General features: G+C 30.2%; 1 protein-coding gene across 1 annotated transcript; it reads left to right on the top strand.

The window, feature by feature from the left end:
• Positions 1 to 11,465: 11,465 nt before the first annotated feature.
• On the top strand, positions 11,466 to 14,924 carry LOC124932633 (probable glycosyltransferase At5g03795). Its single transcript, XM_047473290.1, has 4 exons — positions 11,466 to 11,786; positions 12,117 to 12,253; positions 13,407 to 13,755; positions 14,200 to 14,924. Exons 1-4 carry the CDS (start codon positions 11,556 to 11,558, stop codon positions 14,890 to 14,892), a joined length of 1,410 nt encoding a protein of 469 aa, XP_047329246.1. The 5' UTR covers positions 11,466 to 11,555; the 3' UTR covers positions 14,893 to 14,924.
• The last annotated feature ends 95 nt before the right edge of the window (positions 14,925 to 15,019 follow it).

The following is a 15,019-nucleotide window of genomic DNA, read 5'->3' as shown; positions in this document are numbered from 1 at the left end:
ATTTAACCAAAAACCTTATTTATCGATAAGTACCCAATATCATTCGTACATGATCTCACTAAAACTATATCTATAAATATGTACATGACATCATTTGTATATAATTCAAAAAAAACACTATCTTTCGATAGGTACATGACATCATTTTTATACGATTCGATAAAACTCTATCTCTCGATAGATAAATGAAATCGTTTTTACACGATTCAATGAAAATTTAATCTATCGATAAGTATCTGAGATTATTCGTACATGATCCGATCAAAACCTTATTTGTCGATAAGTACTTGACATCGTTTTATATGATTCAATAAAAACCCTATGTTTTGATAGGTATGTGACATCGTTGTTATACGATTTAAAAAAAAAACTCTATCTCTCGATAGGTACATGACATCGTTTTATAAGATTCAACAAAAACCCTATCTCTTGATAGTCACATGACATCGTTTTTATACGATTCAACATAAATCCTAACTCTCGATAGGTACATGACATTGTTTTTATACGATTAAACAAAAACTCTATCTCTCGATAAGTACATGGTATCGTTTTTATATGATTCAACAAAAAACATATATCTCGATAGGTACATGACATCATTTTTACATGATTCAACCAAAAACCTTATTTGTCTATAAGTACCCGAGATCATTCGTACATAATCCGACCAAAACTCTATATGTTGATAGTTACATGACATCGTTTTTATACGATTCAACAAAAACCATATATTACGATAGGTACATGACATCATTTTTATACGATTCAACTAAAAACCTTATATGTTGATAAGTACTCGAGATCATTCATATATCATCCAACCAAAACGCTATATGTTGATAGGTACGTGACATTATTTTTATACAATTCAATAAAAACCCTATCTCTCGATAGGTGCATGACATCGTTTTTATACAATTCAACAAAAACCATATCTCTCGATAGGCACATGACATCATTTTTATACAATTCGATAAAACTCTATCTCTTGATAGGTACATGACATCATTTTTACACGATTCAATAAAAACCCTATCTTTTAATAGGTACATGACATCGTTTTTATACGATTCAACAAAAATCCTATCTCTCGATTAGTACATAACATCGTTTTTACCGGATTCAAATAAATATTATTTGTTGATAAGTATTCGAGATCATTCGTACATGATCCGACCAAAACTCTATCTCTTAATAGGGACATGACATCGTTTTTACACGGTTCAACTAAAACCTTATTTGTTGATAAGTACCCGAGATCATTCGTACATAATCCGACCAAAACCCTATTTTTCGATCATCATGAGGAACGACATGATGAGCAACCAAAATCTTTGATTCCTCAAAGATGGAACTCTAACGTTAGTCTACCAAATTGACTAATTCGAAAGCTGAAATTATCACACTACCATAGTGATCATTTCACCTACGATCATAGACCTCATCATGGCCTGAACGATCAAGTTGAATGAAGAACATACTAAATGTCATTGATGGCTTTTGACTGAAATTCAATCCACTTGGTCGATCAACCGACCTTGGGAGGCTATAAATATCTTCCTTTTGGAAGAGAAAAAGCAATAAATCCAATCTCAAGCCCTTAATCAATCTCGAATGAAATCCTCCATTAAAATTTTTAAGCTTTTCTTGAAGCTATAAAAGTTTCTAAAAGAGTCCAGGAGTCTTCTCTAACTCATAGTATACTATAGTTCGCCAGATCACCGGCCTCTTTCTACAGATTCGAGATTCGACTGTCGACTGGCGAGAGTGGAGACATCGGAAAACTTCTACTTCCTGGACGGCGACTTCGTTAGTTCGCTCAACAGTCAAGTTCTCCTTTTACAGATCTGGCTGGTTCATCTTCCTCATCGGAAACCTTCGCTAGGTCGTTCAATAGTCAAGACTCATCCGGTAAATGCTTCTTTTCTAGTCCTAGTCCTACTGGTAAGTGTAAAGAAATATTATTGTTTTCTCTACCCTTCTTAGCTCCACGAATTTGGGTCTTGTTCCGATTTTGTACTAATTACATTTCCAATTTCATGTCTTTAGATCTTCTATATAGGCCCTACTCCCCAATCTATAATACAGGGACTATCAGAGTGACCACAAATTCACCATCACGACCTACTCCCCAACTGAAGTCGTGAGTTTTCTTCTTTCCTCTCCCTCCTTAGATCTGCTGGTAGAACTTGAAAGTGGTAGAACATAAAAGTTTCATTATTTATAGCCTACAGAGATGTATTGAGAGACTTACGATGTAGTTTTATGTTTTATTTTTACAAATTATTATTTCTCATACACCTAACACATTGGCTGCTTAATATCTTGAATATGTTCAAATTAACTTGAAATTTCAAGAATCTGCTATTGGTGCTCTACTTTGTAGATAGGGAGTAGAAAAGGCATGTTCAATGAATCTTTTCCAGCTTTTGACCTAATTCATTAACAATTAATTAGTCTTTGGCCAGTAATAGTTTGTTTTTGTTTCTTTATAAGAACTCGTTTCATTCAAAACATGGGTTAAGTAGCAAAAGTTAAGTGCTATTAGCATATTATAAAGTCTTGAAACTAGGAAAAAGGGGTGAAACCTCCTACTTGGGAGGGGGGACTCCCTTTTCTATGTATGATTCAACTCATTGCATTGCTTCTTGATCGAGATTTTTGTATGCATTTATGCAAGAATTTTTTTTTATGTTTTCAAAATTCATCAATAAGTAACAAACTGTACGGGCTCTAAATCCTCCAGTCATAATAGAACATAGAAGTCTCCATCCATGGCTTTGAAATTCAATTGAAGCCCACTTGTCAGACTCATTCTCTATATTTGGAGTTAGTGAAATAAGTGATCTTAACCACAAGCCCACAACCCATATACATTTATCCACGAGCCTAACTACTACTAGTCAATGATCCTATTTGAAAATTTGATATTTTAGAGGTGCGAGAACATCATCTATCCATTCATATTACTATTATTATTATTATTCTCTAAATACTTTTACTGATCAACTGTTGTTCTGCCTAATGTCTATACAGATATTATCGAATCGGTTGGTTGAATCTCCTCCAGGAGAAGAGGCATGGCTGATTTGTATTCCTGGTCTTGTAAAAGGTTGCTTGTCTCCATTCTTTTTCATCTAATTCAATGTTGAGATTAATTAGGTGGAAGATAACCGATTTCAAACAAGTCCTAATCAATGGAATTTGATGTTCGATTATAGGAGTTATATGAACGGATTCGTGTGGCACGATTTGGGAGTTATATGACTGAAGGAGGATACCAAAGAAAACAAAGTTGCGACCCTTTCCTAATTTTTGCCCGAATTTTCGTTGCAATATATCACATATAGAAGAGTCGATGAGTGTCACAAATAATATGTGTAATGATGCTTCTGGTTCTACAAATTCAATGACGCAAAGGAAAAACATGAAACCAAGATATGATGTTTGGATGCATTATGAAAGATTTGTAAATGATGACGGAAATGAGATGGCTAGGTGCATGCATTGTAAGAAGGTTTACAATGCACAATCGAGAAATGGACCAACTACTCTAAAACAACATTTAAATAGTTGTCTATAAAATCCTTTGAAAGGGAAGGGTACTCCTCCGGCATGGAAATTTGATCAAGATGGCGCACGCAAAAGTTTGGCCCGTATGATTATCATAGACGAACTTCCTTTTTCCTTTGTAGATGGTGAAGGATTTAGACATTTTATGACATACACTTGTCCTAAGTTTCTTTTTCTATCTCGATGGACAGTGGCTAGATATTGTTATGATTTGTACATTATTGAGAAGCTGAAACTAATGACTTATTTCAAGAACAATGATCAAAGGGTTTCTTTTACCACCGACACTTGGACTTCAAATCAAAAGGTGAATTATTTGTGTATAACTGGTCATTTTATTGATATTGATTGGATGTTAAAGAAAAGAATACTATGTTTTTGTCCAATTTCAAGTCACTCCGGCGAGTCAATTGGCAAAACGGTGGAGAAATGTTTAGTTCATTGGGGCATTGATAAGATATTCATCGTAACCGTCGACAATGCTAGTTCTAACGATACCGTAATGACATATTTGAAGAAAACTTTTACAAACTGGGGAACTAACATTTTAGAAGGAAAATTGATGCACATGCGATGTATTGCCCACATTGTCAACTTAATAGTTATTGATGGTTTAAAAGAAGTTGATGATTCTATAATTCCAATTAGAGGTGCAGTACGATATGTGCATCAATCTCCATCAAGACTGGCAAAATTTAAACAATTTGCCGAACTAGAAAAGGTGCAATAAAAAAGATGGCTTTGTTTAGATGTATCAACTCGCTGGAATTCGACTTATTTGATGTTGGACACTGCTCAAAAATTTGAAAGGGTGTTTGATGGGTATAAAAGAGAAGATGTTACTCTTTTTTTTACCTTGATAATGGGGCTGAATGCCAAATGTTGATGATTGGACATATAGTCAGGCATTTTGTTTCATGTTGAAACATTTCTATGAGCTTACTCTACGAGTATCGGGTTCTGCATATGTGACTTGCAATAGTTTTCTTAATGAGATTAGTACGGTTCATTGCATATTGCAAGATTGTGAAATGAATGATGATTGTCATATACGCGATATCGCAAAGAGGATGAAAATGAAATATGATAAGTATTGGGGAGACATAGAAAAGATGAATAAGTTGATTTTTATCTCTACTATAATTGATCCCTTACAAAAGATGGATTATGTTGATTTTGTTTTAAAAGAAATGTACGGTGAAGTCATTGGAGTAAGAATGAGCATACAAGTGAAACAAGCTATTTACGAATTATACAACGGATACAAATTAAAGATGCATTGAATTCGTCCAATGATACAAGTGAAAGAGGACAAGTAAGTGAATTGGTATCGACGTCAACACCAATGAAAGATACTATGACGATGCGTTACAAAAGGCACAAAATGGAAACCGGGAGTGAAGAAACAAAGTCAGAGTTAGACAAGTTTTTAAATGAAGATACTGAAAAAGATGTTGATGGATTTCATGTTTTGGGATGGTGGAAAATTAATTATCATAGATTTCCTATCCTTTCACAAATGGCCCGTGATGTATCAACTGTTCCAATTTCTACCGTTGCTTCAGAGTCTGCATTTAGTACTGGCGAAGAGTTTTAAATGTATATAGAAGCTCACTTACTCCAAGAATTGTTCAAAGTCTAATATGCGCTCAAGATTGGCTTCGTGCATCTCCATCTCTTGAAGACATTTCTGAAGAGATGGATAACATGGAAAAGTTAGATAACGGTTTTATATTATTCTATTTATAAGATTTTATAATATTTATGTTTTTACTTCATATAATTTAATTTGTTTTATTTTACAGATTTGTCAGAATTACTTATTGATTCGACGATAATGAAAATGTGATAATCGTCAAATCACAAATGAAGTCAAATAAAGTTGCAGGTATATATAGATTGAATCGTTGTCATTCTTTTTGTTAAATAATTTTTATTTGGTTTAAACTAATTGTTTTAGAGCAACTTTTATATTGATTATGTCGCAGATCGATCGAAGAGATTGTTAATCTATTTTAATTCATTCGGTGGGATGAAATCAACTTTTGAGATATTTCTTGATGAAGTGAAACTTCTCCTTGATGATGTTATTGTTGAATTTACCTTGTAAGAGATTGTTGATGATGTTGATGAAGATATTGTTAATCTATTTTAATTTCGGTGGGATGAAATCAACTTTTGAGATATTTTTTGAAGAAGTGAAACTTCTCCTTGATGATGTTATTGTTGAATTTACTTTTTAAGTTTGTAAATTTGATTTGGATTAAGATTTGTTTAGTTAATTGTGTATTTGTTTTTATTGTTTTTTTCTTTTAGTTGATTTGTTTAGTTTTTATTAAGAAAGATTTTCAATTATTATTAGATTTCTTTTAGTAAAGATGGAAAAATTAAGATTTTTTATTGTTAATATGATCTCCAGTTATGATGTTTTGGATTTATTAAACTATGAATGATCAATTAATAAAGTTGGATATAAAAAATACGTCAAATTCAGTCCAATTTTAATTTTTTAAGATTTTTTTAGTTATAATATTTAATTAAAGATTTAAATCTTATATTTTATTTGATATGAATTATAAAATCAACTTCTTTAGTAAATTATTTTTTTGTCGAATATATAATATTATATATATATATATATTATATATATATATATATAATATATATATAATATTATATATATATATATAATATATATATAATATTATATATATATATATATAATATATATAATATTATGTTATATATATATATATAATATTATATATATATATATATATATAATATTATGTTATATATATATATATATATATCACATACTTAATTCAATTTTTCATTTTTTAATTATTTATAAATAAAATTAGTGAATCGTAGAATAAAAATTATTATTGAATAATATTAAGTTGACACTTTACAAAAAAAAATATGAATATTATTTAGTTTGGATTGTCAAAACCATATCCAATCCAATCCGTATCCAATTCGTATTAACTAGTGAAATGGATTGGATTATGGATTGGACAAATTTAATTTGGTTCTATTATGGATTAGGTAAAATGGATTGGTTTTACCCATTTGCTCAGCCCTAAAAATGAATAGTCAATGTTCATGTTTGGTTTCATTCAATCATATGAAGTATAAGGAAGTCAAGATCCTCATACTTCATTAAGTTTTAAAAACCAAAAATATGTTTTTGCCTCAAAGCCATTTGAGTAGAATGGAACATCATCCCAATCAAATGATACATCGGGATGATTTTATAAAATGATCTTGGAACTAGGCGAAGCTTCACATGCAATTGAATCAACGAATCAGGGCCCAGTCAAAATTATCAAACATGTAGTTTGATGTTCTTGACGACCGACCGAGAATCTACCTTGGGTTCGATTTCCGACCGATAAAATCGAACCCTCCCTTACACCCGACCGAGAATTTCTAACCCCGACCGAGGAAATCGAGCCTAGGATCCAGAGCTCCTCGCACCCCAACCAAGAATTCTTAGCCTAGGACCGATAACTCCTTACACCTCGACTAATGACCTCCCAAACCCGACCAAGGATCCTTACGCGAGATTGAGAGCCTCTTACACCTCGACCAACAACCCCACAACTCGACCTAAGATCGAGGGGTTTTAGCCCTCGACCGAGGGATCGACACCCTCGACCTAGAGGACTGGTCTTATGACCTGTTTGGTTGGGATTTTGAATTTCAAAATTTATTTTTTATTTAAATTTGAAACCCAAAATCATTTTCTAAAAATCTAAAAAAATAGAAAATAATTTCTAAATATTTTTTATAATATTTCATAAAAATATATTTTGATAAAGGTATGTTTGAGATTTATTTGTAGATCCTAATACCTTAAACTAATATTTTTCAGGTATTTTCTCAACAATTGTCAACATCAATCGCAGATACCATCATTTAAAAATGTTTTTCTTAGTTTCTCGAGAAGTAAACTAAGACACAAATCTTAAAAAGAGCCAAAAGTATATTTAACTATTGCTAATTAAGTTTTATTTCGGTTCATCATCTCAATTTAAGACGAGATGACTCTTGAGAGAATTGATCTCTTATTTAGTTTTACGATATTCGAGAGGAAGGTAAGTTACAACACTTATCAAAGTAATCGACTAAAAACATTTTCTAAAAAGTGCACGGGTCGAGCTTACCATTTTAGTTCTTCATCCCACTCGGGATTCGATATGAAGGTAAGACATGGGGCGAATAAATTTTGAATCGCACGAACCGCCCTTAAAGATTGGGTAAAATATTTTTAATTCAAACATAATATAAAAAAGGCATACACAATGCAACAACAAGTGAGTTGTCATCTTCACATTCTCACAAAACATTGTATAATAATTAATCATAATACACTACTTTCCCATGCATCTATCATCCTTCAAAATTTCTCTGTGCACAACACTCCACCTAAACAAAAATTTTAAAGAAAACTTAGAGTCCAACAAATTTTCCCATAAAAAATCATAGGAAAGCAATCTACACAAATTTATAAAGTGCAACAATTATTAATTTAATGTAATCAATATCTTGTCAACGTAAGATTCCATGCGAAAAAAGAATCACCACATTGTGTTCCACTAGAAACAACACTCTTTCATGTAAAGTTAACTCTCTATCATTAAGTCATCTCATGTACTTAATTTTATTCTCTATCATTTCCTTGACTAAAGTATTATAGATTACACGGCCAAAACGAGGGACGAGAAAATAATATAAGACTTTTGACACTACACCAAACATCGTCCTAAAAGTTTATTGACGAATTGTCGCATACCAAGAATTTGCATGGTTCACAACTTCCACATAACAACGACATCTCTCCAAATATTACAACTAACAAGGACAAATGTTAATTTTGATGAACAATCCAGACTAGTCTTGTCCATATTCATATCTCATCATATTAGCTATGTCATTTTGAAAAGAAAAAAAACTTTTGTTTAATGAAACTAAATCTCTAATTCTCCATCTTTTTTCATTCTAATCTCTTTTGGGGTTTAATATTAAGAATTAGAATTAGAATTCCAATGGAATTCAAACTAATGGAATTTTATAATTCTAAATTCCACTATTTTTAATTATGAAATTTATTTTCAATATTTATTTTTTCAATATTTTTTTTAAAATTTTTTTTTTATTATTTTATCATTTACAACACGGTTAATTTTTTTAATTAAGGAAAACTAACATGACACCTCACAATCATGCTCCCCGCTTTCATTAAAAGTGCTTCTAGTGGAAGCCGAACCCGTAACATTTTGGTATTTTAAGCCGACTCTTACGGCTAGATTAATTTGGTGGAGTTACAACATATTAAATATTCAATTGATATTTTTTTAATTTAGGAGGTTAAAACGTTGAACCGTATATATAATTAATTTGATAAATTAGCATTTTAGTTATTATATATATATTTCAATTTAAGAAGTTAACCTATCGAACCAATATTTTGTTTATAATTTATGAAATTAACATGCAGAATCAATATTTTTTTTATTAATTTAAGAAGTTAACTTGTTGAACCGATCTTTTTAATGAGAATCGAACCCTAGATAAAACTATCATAATTGTTTGTATCATATCAGTATTTTAATAATATAGATAATATATATTAAAATTGTTTTTATTATATATTTTTTTTAAACATAAAAGTTAGAATTGAATTATAATTTTATAAACTTTCCAAACATAAGATTTGAATTGTAATTTAATATTATAGTATCCAATGATCAAAACAAATTTTAATTCCAATTTCACATATCCAAAGTAATTCTCTTGTTAAAAACACTTTATGAGTTATCAGTCATCAAATAGAAAATTAATAATAATTGGTTAATCTAACCTACAAAGAAATAATTAATCATCAAATTAACATGCAAATCTAGAAAAGACATGAATTAATTAGTTAATTAATATTGTCTAAATATGGAGTGGACAGTTAGCAGGAATGTCGTGATCTGTAATTTCAGAACTCTATGTCTTTTCTGTGTATGATCATCAGTCTTTCCCTTCAGTTTAGGCATTTCAACTTTGAGCCATTTCATCCTATTCTTTTTCATAATTCCTCTTCTCAATACAATATCATTATAGAGGCTGATCAATTAATAAATCCGACTAGAATAATCCTTCACACTTGATCATCAGGTAAATTCAATTTAATTTATATATGTTTAGTCTTCCTTAATTAATCTAGAATGCATTGATAGATTAATATAGTATATATGAACTGATGTTGATGTAGATGATGAACATTTGAACAAAATTGAACAATATTAGGAAATTATTAAAGGGTTCATTTAATAGTCTATTCTAACATAGATAATGCTTAATTTCTTCATTCATTTTCGTGATTAAACTTGTAAGGAATCTATAATATTTCTTTGGTCTGGCCATGAGCTCATGCACTAGCACATATAGGAGCCCCAAGGTCAATAGAAATTAAGTTGTCGGGGCTAGCTCGACTCACTTTTATCTTTTTTTATTGCAGGGAGGTGGATAGATTTTGACTGGAAAATGAAATAATATTCTGAAACATAATCAACTCGTTATAGTAGTTTAAAGTGAAAATAAATAACACACAAAAAATAAAAAAAATTATAATTTCAATTCACACTTAAAACGTCGTAAGTTGAAATAGGTAATCCCTTAGGAATAAATTTATTGATAATTTTAAATTTAGGCATACTACGGTTGTTGTACTCAGAGCTAGCCTTATGTGCGTCAACAAGTTCATGGGTTAGTACATAACCACCGTTAAGACAGGTCAAATCAAAATCAAAATTTACCTCGAAATAATTGAATAGGATTTACCAGGTCGGATATTCAAAATTATCTAAACGACCCAACATATGATTCACAGGATATGTTGTTGATAGAATATAACCAATGTCCAATAACCTACCTCCTAATTTAGTATATCATATGTTGGGTTGATTTTGATAATTTTTGGATATCTTCCCTATAAATTCAATAATTAATATTGGATAGATTTGTAAAGTAATTTTAATAACTTTGAAATTAATCAAACAAAATTAACTTAAAAACATCAACTTAATAATAATTTCAAATTATAAATTTCCTTATTAAATAAAGACTCAAATGTCAAATTGGTATATCCTTCAAATTTATTTCTACATCATACATTTGAATAAATCTTATATCTAACTCTAATATATCAGTTATTTTAATATCAGAATTTAGCCTTATATATATAACAGATAGGATGTTTTTCGGTTGGGATATTATTACATTGTTTATGCATCTACCAATCCTTCTAAAAACAACACATTTCCACATTTTTTATTTTGTGGCATGTATTAAATTTGAATTGATCATTAACGGTGAATTGAGAAAAACAATAATCATTTCTCAATTTATTGTTTTGAGTTAATCTCTATTTAAATGTAATTATCCTATCTTATATCATTTTTGTATTAGCCATTCCAAACCATCCTATTTATCTCATAAATAATATGCAGTGCAACAATTATTATACGATGGATTGGTTGATCGATCATCATCTTTCAAGTTTCAAGAACACACTCGAGGTCATTGAAACGTTGAAATTTTGAAGCCGATGTTGAAGTCATCCGATTAAATTAATGATTTTGGTAACGAAAACGATGATGAGATCTCGAAGAGAAATGAACAAGCTAGTACGCCACATCATTATCGTACTATTGTTCAAGATTAATTGGAGAAAGCTTCTTTTAGTAAGTTCCATAATCACAATAGCTGGTGTCATGATTCAAATTTACACACTTCCTAATTATCCATCGATAATAAGTGTTGATCATCTCTCCCAACAAGAAATGATAAGTTCTTTACATAAGAACATGAATGGTAAAATGCTCCTAACTGATCAAACACTTGTTGTTGCTCCTATTGTTTCTACTTCAATAGATCATGATACTCATGATCTAAGTTCTTCTTTTACTAGTTTAAACCAATCAATGCCCATTGTAAATGATTCCATAATAATTACTAGCTTAAATCAATCAATCCCAAATATTGTAAATGATTCCATTATTACTAGCCTAAACCAAACCGTGCCAAAAGGAGAAAGGGTGGTTGTCTCTCGTCAAAGAACTCGTTTAACCAAGAGAAGAAAACCAAGGATGAAACAATTCACGATTACTCCTCCTCCTCCGCCTCCACTCCGATCGGCGCCTCATAGTTTGAAGGTAATCCAATCCATTCAATGGATTCATTGAGCCAATTTAAAATACATTTTGGTCTAGATATAGATCTGAGCCCGTGTTTAGTAATTTATTTTACAAGTATCACATTCATATTTGAATGAGATAACATTTTTGAAATAAAGTATTGACATTTGTTTTATCTACTTACAATCCAAAACCCATGTCTAAAAAGTGTCTTCAAATGAACTCAATAATTTTGGAGTGTCTAAAAATAATCCAATTTTGTTGGAAACAAATTATCTTAATATTTTAATTTCATAATAATTACTTGATGATGAGATAACAAGTAATTTGAATTTGTTGACTTAATAGAGACGTGTATGGTCATTGACTCCAAATGCAGCACTTGCATATGCTAAGAAGGAGATGGAAAATGTTTCTTCTTCAATCAATGATCCGGATCCAGCTTTATATGCTCCAATATTTCGAAATGTTTCTATTTTTCAGAGGTAATTAATATTTTTATACTCGCATTTTATAGTTTCGTATAATTTCTAGATGAATCTTATATAACGTGGGTGAGATGAGTTCATTTATAAACACTTTTTTTGAGTTATTGCCTATGTAAAATACTGTTAAAATTTTAAGTTTACTTATAAAAATTTATCGATTCGAAAAAAAGGCTAATAAGTCCAGTTTAATTAAATTTGTATGATTTTAAATTTTTGATCTTACTATTGATTTTTTTAATTTATAAATTATTTAGTTTGACGATTTTATACAATTTTACATAAATAAATTTAATTTATATTTATAAATTCAAAAATATGTTATTACTTATTCACATAAATTATCTCATTTAATAAGTTTTTATTATTATTATTATTATTATTATTATTATTTAGATTAATTTTATTTTTAATTATATATAGATAAACAATAATATATATATAAGTTTACAAATAAATAACAATTATATATATATTCTCGATTTAACTCATTTACGCTTTTGAGTTTGAAAAAAAATATATTATATATATGTTGCCATAATTTTATATAAAAATGTTATTTTTATTGAGATAAGTCATAACAAAATAATGAATTTAATTTTTGAGGAGTGGTAGAGAGAGGGAATTTGGTGAGGGAATGACTTGTCATCACCTTCAATGGTTGAAAAAGGTAAAAGTGGGAAGAAAGAGAGAAAAAAGAGAAATTATTTAATTTTTTCAACAAATAAGATTATGCAAGTCATTCCCTTACCAAATTCTCTCACCAAATTCTCTCACCTAATCATTTCTCTTAATTTTTATCATGAAATATGTTTTTTATACTTATAAAAAAGTTAGTAAATTTAATTAAACATTTTTTTTATTAAATGGGCTGAGGTGGGCTGAATGAATTGGGTTTATCCCAGGCTGACCCTATATATATATATATATATATATATATATATATATATATATATATATATATATATATATATATATATATATATATATATATATATATATATATATATATATATATATATATATTATCCTCTCAACTTACATTTTGATTTAAGATTCTTCTCAATCTTTATAAAACTGCATTTTTTTTTAATACAAACATTAAGTTTTAATGAAAAAATATGTTGTGACAGTAAAATACTCCTGACTCCAGGAGCTATGATTTGATGGAACTGATTCTGAAGGTTTACATTTATGAAGATGGAGAAAGACCTATCTTCCACGACCCTCATCTTCAAGGAATTTATGCATCTGAAGGATGGTTCATGAAGTTAATGGAAGAAAGTAGACAATTTCTAACCAAAGACCCTGAAAAAGCTCACTTGTTCTATCTTCCTTATAGCGCACGTCAACTCCAAATGGCTTTATATGTTCCCAATTCTCACTACATGAGAAATCTATCATTCTTCTTACGAGACTACGCTAACATGCTTTCTTCAAAATACCCGTTTTGGAATCGGACTCGTGGACGAGATCATTTCTTGGTAGCTTGTCATGATTGGGTAAGTTTGATCTAAACACACTATGAAACAATTTATGGGGATATCATGAATGGATATATATTGATCGAGATTTAGACGAGAAATCATCAATAAATTTTGTTTTGAAAAGATTTTTCTGTCATGTATGTATCTGCCTTTGGTATGGATCCAAATGAGATCAAGTTAATTTGGAAACAAAATTTAGAGGATGTTAATGATTTGAATTCAAATTCTTATTGAAAAGTTGATTATTTGCATGAAATTATTTTGTATTTAATATTTACATTTTATAAAAATAAATTTAGATTATTCAAAATGATAGATCATGATTTGATAGATTAAATCCATAACTTCTTATCAAACAAACTATATTTCTTGTTAGAAATTGATCAATTGTTTATGAACTATATTTGAATTCAGATAAAAAAAAAAAGTGTTTCTAAATGTGTTTAATTTTTTCATTAGGGGCCTTACACGTTGACCGAGCACGAAGAGCTAACGAAGAACACAATAAAAGTTTTATGCAATGCCGATGCATCCGAAGGAATCTTTGTCGCAGGTAAAGATGTGTCACTACCCGAGACCACAATAAGAAACCCTAAGAAACCCCTTCGAAACATCGGAGGCGGAAAAAGGGTATCACAACGTCCTATACTCGCCTTCTTTGCTGGTCACATGCATGGAAGAGTCCGCCCCATACTTCATAAGCAATGGAGCGATAAGGACGAAGACATGAGGATTTACGGCCCACTTCCTAATAGAGTGTCAAGAAATATGTCATATGTTGAGCATATGAAATCGAGCAAATATTGTGTTTGCCCAATGGGATACGAGGTAAATAGTCCTCGTATTGTTGAAGCAATATATTACGAGTGTGTCCCAGTTATCATTGCGGATAATTTTTCTCCGCCGTTGAATGAAGTTCTCAATTGGGAAGCCTTCTCAATAAAAGTGGCGGAGAATGACATCGCGAAACTTAAGGAGATTTTGTTGGCGATACCATTGAGGAGATATCTTAGAATGCAAAATAATGTGAAGAGGTTGCAAAAGCATTTCCATTGGAATGCAAGACCAATTAGGTATGACCTTTTTCATATGATCTTACATTCTATTTGGTTTTCAAGGCTTAACCAATTTCAAGTTGAGGAATCATCTTAAATCATATTGTGTCGATATCTTTAATTAAACTTGATTTAGAAGTAGAATTGATAGGGAAAACATGGTAGAGTAGTCTTTTTAGGTTTATATGCAGATATTTTTTTGTTTATTTTTTACAAGTGACTCC

This window comes from Impatiens glandulifera, chromosome 3 (genome assembly GCF_907164915.1).
Source record: "Impatiens glandulifera chromosome 3, dImpGla2.1, whole genome shotgun sequence".
Taxonomy (NCBI): Eukaryota; Viridiplantae; Streptophyta; class Magnoliopsida; order Ericales; family Balsaminaceae; genus Impatiens; species Impatiens glandulifera.
The sequence above is the reverse complement of the archived record's forward strand: the minus strand, read 5'-3'. Positions and strand labels throughout refer to the sequence as shown.

Excerpts from the sequence above, each read along its gene's own strand:
- LOC124932633 (XM_047473290.1), top strand. The coding sequence starts at position 11,556 with ATGCCCATTGTAAATGATTCCATAATAATTACTAGCTTAAATCAATCA. Across the intron at positions 12,254-13,406 it reads AATGTTTCTATTTTTCAGAG|GAGCTATGATTTGATGGAAC; the intron begins GTAATTAATATT and ends TCCTGACTCCAG. Across the intron at positions 13,756-14,199 it reads TGGTAGCTTGTCATGATTGG|GGGCCTTACACGTTGACCGA; the intron begins GTAAGTTTGATC and ends TTTTTTCATTAG.